Source organism: Tupaia chinensis, unplaced genomic scaffold (genome assembly GCF_000334495.1).
Source record: "Tupaia chinensis unplaced genomic scaffold, TupChi_1.0 Scaffold000477_1, whole genome shotgun sequence".
In the NCBI taxonomy this organism is placed as follows: Eukaryota; Metazoa; Chordata; class Mammalia; order Scandentia; family Tupaiidae; genus Tupaia; species Tupaia belangeri.
In genome coordinates, this window is record NW_006159986.1 from 830,752 (window position 1) to 836,751 (window position 6,000).

The 6,000-nt window shown below is 37.8% G+C and overlaps 1 protein-coding gene across 9 annotated transcripts in view; it reads left to right on the plus strand.

Moving 5' to 3' along the window:
• Positions 1-6,000, plus strand: part of CDK12 (cyclin dependent kinase 12) — a 135,436-nt gene that overhangs the window by 65,435 nt on the left and 64,001 nt on the right. For all 9 annotated transcript variants that reach the window (XR_003550608.1, XR_335621.3, XR_335623.3 and 6 more), the window contains 2 exons: positions 3,716-3,793; positions 5,052-5,168. Coding sequence is in view for 5 of the 9 variants with exons in the window: in XM_006155889.3 (XP_006155951.1) it covers positions 3,716-3,793; positions 5,052-5,168 (195 nt within the window). In the remaining 4 variants the exon portion in view is untranslated. The remainder of the gene's footprint in view (positions 1-3,715; positions 3,794-5,051; positions 5,169-6,000) is intronic.

Here is a 6,000-nt window from a genome sequence, read left to right on the forward strand (position 1 = left end):
TATTAGATTTGCTAATTTTTAACATGTCACATTAGTGCGTACGTATTATATATTTATAGAACAAATTGTTTATATACTTGTCACATGTTTTTTCCCCAGAACTCTTTGAAAATTTTAGGTGCATATATTATGCCCCTTTCAAAACCTGAATATATTTAGTATATACTCCTTAAGAACAAAGATAGAGGCCACTAGGTAGCATGGAGGTTGAGACACTGGACTTGCACTTGGCCGATTATGGTTTTACTATTGGACCTGTTAACTTACTTTCTCACTTTCTCTCTCTCTCTCCCTCTTTCACTTTCTGTATCTGTCTCTCTCTGGAGAGCACATGTGCCCTATAACAAAATTAAAAAATATAATAAAATAAACTTTTTTTTTTCGGTAGAAGATGATTTTCTTAGGATGCATACACTCACTGGAGAGAGACAGAGGCAGTGAGAGAGAAAGTGAAAAATCACTCCCTGAGTGGATGGCCACACTGCAATCCCTTCTCCTCCATTCTCCTCCCAAGATCTTGGGCACACATGTACACATGCCAGGCAAGATTTTTAAGCCACTAGGTTTGGAATTTGAACCACAGTAGGCCATATGGGAGTCCATGACATAAATACTACACCATTGTTGGCCCTGATAAAAGTGATTCTTTTTTATTAAAAAAAAAAAATTTTAATTTTATTTATCATTATTATTATTTAAAGAATTATTTTATTTAATTTTATTTATTGCTATTATTATTACTTTTTAGCTTGATCAGACAGAGAGAGAGAGGGAAAGTGAGAAAGGAAGCCACCAGGTCCAGGACTTGATCCAAGGTCGGCCTTGTGGGAGTCCAGCACCTTTAACCTATCATTTTTATTTTAAATTTGACCAGAGAGAGAAAGAAAAGAAGGAAAGCGAGAAAGTAAGCCACCATGTCTGGGACTCAAACTGCCGTAAGCCATGTGGGAGTCTGGCGCCTTAACCACTACGCCACCTGCCAACTTAAATAAAACTAATTCTTAAAAAGAAAAGAACAAAAATATACCCTCTTATATAATAACAGTACAATGATCAAATTTAGGAAATTTAACTTTGATATACTTATTATTTTAATGCCAGAGAATGTATGTGCTTGTTGAAGAGAGAGCGAGAGAAAGCACCTCCAAGGGGTATGGTCACAGAAGAATTTGTTTTTCTCCATTTCTCCATCCCATTGTTTTTTGGGGCTTGCATACATGTACATGCCCTGTTGTGTTTTTCAAACCAGTTTTTCAAGCTCCTTTCAGGGCCAGGATTTGAACTTTAGTTAGCCACAAGGGAATCTTGCTCCAATGCACTGGATTTAACCATTGTGTTTTAGATCAAGAAACTATTTTTTTCAATGTATTATTATTTTTAATAAATTTATTTTTAAAAAGAATTATTTACTTAATTCATTACTTTTTAAAAGAATTATTGTACTTAATTTTAATCATCGTCATTATTTTATTATTTATTTTTTGAAGTTGACACAGAGCCAGGGAGTGAGAAGGAATGTGAGAAGCAAGCTGCCAGGTCCAGGACTCAAACTGTAGTCAGCCATGTGGGAGTCCAGCCTCCCTAACCACCTGCCAGCCCCATGTTGTTATTATTATTATATTTTAAAATTTTATCTGAGAAAGACAGAGAAAGTGAAAGAAAGCAAGCCACCGGGTTTGGGACTTGAATCACAGTCAACCATGTGGGTGTCCAGCACCTTAACCGCCATGCCACCTGCTGGCCCCAATTACTGTTTTTAAAAATTTCCTATAGGGCACATGTGCTCATGAGAGAGTGAAAGAGAGGGCAGAAAAATGAGTAAGCAAGCTGCTAGGTCTGGGACTCAGACTGCCCTCAGCCATGTGGGAGTCCAGTGCCTTAACCACCATACCACTTACTGGCCCAAGCCCACTATTTTTATTTAATATAACACTTTATTCTATATTTAATATTCCAGTTGATTTTTTTTCTCCCTGAACATTCCAGGAGGTGGTTGCACTCCCCAGGGAGAGAGACAGAGAGGAGGAGATAACACTATCCAATGTGGCAAAGTCACACCATGATCTCGTCTGCATTTCTATATTTAGTTGGGACTGTTGACATACATGCACATGAACCTGGTGTGTTTTTCAAGCCAGTGATGCTGTGATTCAACCCACACAGCCACATGAGATACGGCTCCCTTAACCATTAGATTACAGGGCCAGCCCCTATATTCCAGTTTTATTGGTATCCACTAATGTCTTAGGAACAATACTTCACCTGATACAGAAGCCAGTCCTAGATCATGATTAACTTTAATTGCCATTCTTTTTACTCCTCTTTAATCTGAAACAGTTCCTTAGCCTTTCTTTCTTTGCCTTTCATAACATTTTAGAAGAACATAGACTAGTTACTACAATAATTCTCCCATATCTGTGGTTTCACTTTTAGCAGGTAACTGCAATTGAAAAATAGGTGAGTACAGTTCAATAAGATATTTTTAGAGAGAGAGAGAGAGACCACATTCATCTACCTTTATTACAGTATATTATTATAGTTGTCCTTTTTTATGTGAATTATTATTATTATTATCTTATTGTGCCTGATTTGTAAATTAAACTTTATCATAGGTATGTATTTTCTTGTGTATAGGAGACAATGCAGCATATATAGGGTTTGGTACTATCTGTGGTTTTAGGCATCCATTGGAGGTCTTGGAGCAGTTCATTCATGGAGAACTTGATGTGGATTCAGGTTAGGTATTTTTGTCTAGAATACTTCAAAGCAATGTCACGTTCTTCTCAGGGTAACATATCTATATTTAACATGGACTCTGTTTGCCCTTGTTGATGTTAATTTTGATCACTTGGTTAAGGTCTTTGTTTTCCTCCTAGGCAGGTACTTGTATTTCCTTCATAATTAAGAGGTCATTTGTGGGGAGATACTTTGAGAAAGTGTAAATATGTCCATATATTTAGATAGAGTACATGTGTGCGTATTTGAGAGAGAGAGAGAGAGAGAGAAGGGAGAAACACTCTATAGGGTCTGGCTATCCCACACTCTTTTCTTCAGCTCTACAGCTTATTGAATCTTGGGCACTTATGTGTGTGCCTGCTATAATTCCAACTGGCTGGTCCAGAGATCACCATTTCAGATCCAGCTTCTCTTGAACAGTCCATTACCACTGGGCCATGGAGCCTGCCTTGTCAATATTGTTTTGAAAACCCTTTTCAAAATGGCAAAAGTGTTCCAGAATAATTTATTTTAATGTCTTATCGAAACTGATCCTGATTGATGACAGTAAATTGTCTTTTTTTTTTTACGAATATAGTGCCAAGGGGGCTATAATATAGTGCATATTCTACAGAGCAGATTAATGACAAAAACTAGTACTTCCTTTATAGAGATGACTGAACATCCTTGTCCAAATGTACTTACTTCCTTAATTTGCAGTAGCATGATAGAAAAGAAAGACTCGACAACATTTCACTGTTTATATGCTGTCCTTTATAGGTGACAGAAGTTAGATCTGCAGGCAAATTCAAATCTTTTATATGGTCTGTTCTCTCTGTAAGAAATGTTTTTATTTAGAAAACTGAGACACTGAAGTTCTAGGCTAGTTTACAACATAATGTATTGGATGGAGCCCAATATGTTATAAACACTTATTGAGACACACTTTAGATAGGTTCCAGAGATTTCTCTCTTGACCTCTCAATTTTATTCTTTCTAGATGCATCCTTGGGGAACTGTTCACAAAGAAGCCTATTTTCCAAGCCAATTTGGAACTGGCTCAGCTAGAACTGATCAGGTACAGCTGTGTATGTGCTCTTGAGTGTCCAGGTGTGACATGTAATCTTACCTTTCATTTTCTAGTATTTTTCAGTCATTCTACTAAACGATTTATACTCTTTATGTACAAGCAAGTCTCTCTTCACTTAATCAGGCTAGCCATATATTTTGTCATGACCTATAAATGTAAAGAAGTTGTATTCCACTTAATTTGGTTGGTCTTAGTCTGCATATTTTTTCAACTATTTCATTATATAAAAGCAGCCTTTAAAAAAAACAGCCATTTTCAGGATGGTAGTTCCATTCATAAGTTAGATTAAGATCATATTTATGTAGCAAACATTTATTGGGCCTGTTAATACAAGGGATGACAAGAGTTTTTTTTTGTTACACTTAAGGATTTTGAGATAAATGATGTAAGTCTCTGCCTTCAAAGAACTCAGAACTTAGTAAGATATGCAGCACATAAATAGATATTTGTAGAACCTATAATGTTAGACTTAGGGAAAGTCTATGGTTGGGATGGGGTTTGTTGTTCCTTCATTTCAATAAAATTAAAGAGAATACAACAAGCTAATATAGGCATCATTTTTTTTTTTTTGGTGAGGTTTTGCTATAGGGCGCATGTGCCCACCAGAAAGACAGACAGAGACAGAGAGGCAGAAAGTGAGAAATCACCTCCTTCTCCTCCATTCTCCTCTCGGGATCTTGGACACGCACACACATGAGTGAATTTAAGCCACTGGGTCCAGAACTCGAACCGCGGTCAACTACATGGGAGTCCAGCGACATAGCCATTACACCAACTGCTGGTCCCAATATAGGCATCTTTTAAGGTGATACATTACTTATTATTTGTTAGATACTATACTCTAAATTGTCTATCAGATAATTGTTCAGTCTTAGGCTCTCCCATTTTCTGCTCTGTGACCAGTTCAGCCCTTTGAAATTCATATTAACGGGAAATAAATTTGATAAGTAAAACTGTGGTTGGGATTAAAAAAACATTCTTTACAAAACCAAATATGTGGCACATTTTGAATTATTATATCAGTATTTTCACTATCTTCTAACAAGTTCTTTCTGTTTATTCCTAATGTCCTTGAAGTATTAGGCTATAATTTACTTTTCTGCATGTCCTTTAATATAGTAAGCAAAGATTCCCCAGACCTCAGGAGGTCATAATTTTTACTCCTGCCAGAGGCAGAAATTCTACAGCCTCCAAAATTCATGAAGCTGACTCACTTCCTTGCTTTTGGCTTTTGCTTCATTTTCAGCCGACTCTGTGGTAGCCCTTGTCCAGCTGTGTGGCCTGATGTTATCAAGCTGCCCTACTTTAACACTATGAAGCCGAAGAAGCAATACAGGAGGCGTCTAAGAGAAGAATTCTCTTTGTGAGTTGGACAAAAATGTACTTTTAGTTTCTACATCCGGATGGTGTTGGGACTTAGACATTTTCCTGACCTAGGGAGTTAGTGTTGTTCCAATTTATTATGGCAGCACACCATAGAAGACCTTTCTTTTTCTTTTCTTTTTTGTTGATTGGCAGTATGTGTGCTCATCAGAGAGAGAGGGATGGAGAGACAGAGAGGGAGGGAAGGAGAGTAAAAGTACCCTGCAATGAGGTGTGGCCACACTGCAATCCCTTTGACATTTCTGCATCTTATTGGGACTTGGAGGCATACATGCTTAAGTACCTAACATGTTTTTCAAGTACCAGGTCTGGAATTTGTACCAAGGTCAGCCATGACAGATCTAGCTGTCTTAACCACTTGGTGTTGGGGCCAGGTCAAGACATTTTTTTTTTTAAGAGAGAGAGGTTTTTGCTATAGAACGTGTGTACTCATCAGAGAGAGAGAGAGACAGAGACAAAAAATGAGAAATCACAGCTCAGGGGGATAGCCACACCACAATCCTTTTTTCCCCCATTCTCTTGGGACTTTGGGCACATGCACACACACCCAGTGTGAGTTTAAAGCCGCTGGATCTGGGACTCAAACCACGGTCGACTATATGGGAGTCCAGCAACATAACCGTTATACCATCTGCCAATCTGAGTACAGTTTTAATTTTTGAAAGTATGAGTCTTGGGACTGGTAAGTGTCATGGTGGTTAAAGGTGCTAGACTCCCACATGGCCGACCACAGTTCAAGTCTTGGCCCTGGTGATTTGCTTTCTCACTTCCTCTCTCTCTCTGTCTCTCTCTGATCAAACTGAAAAATAATA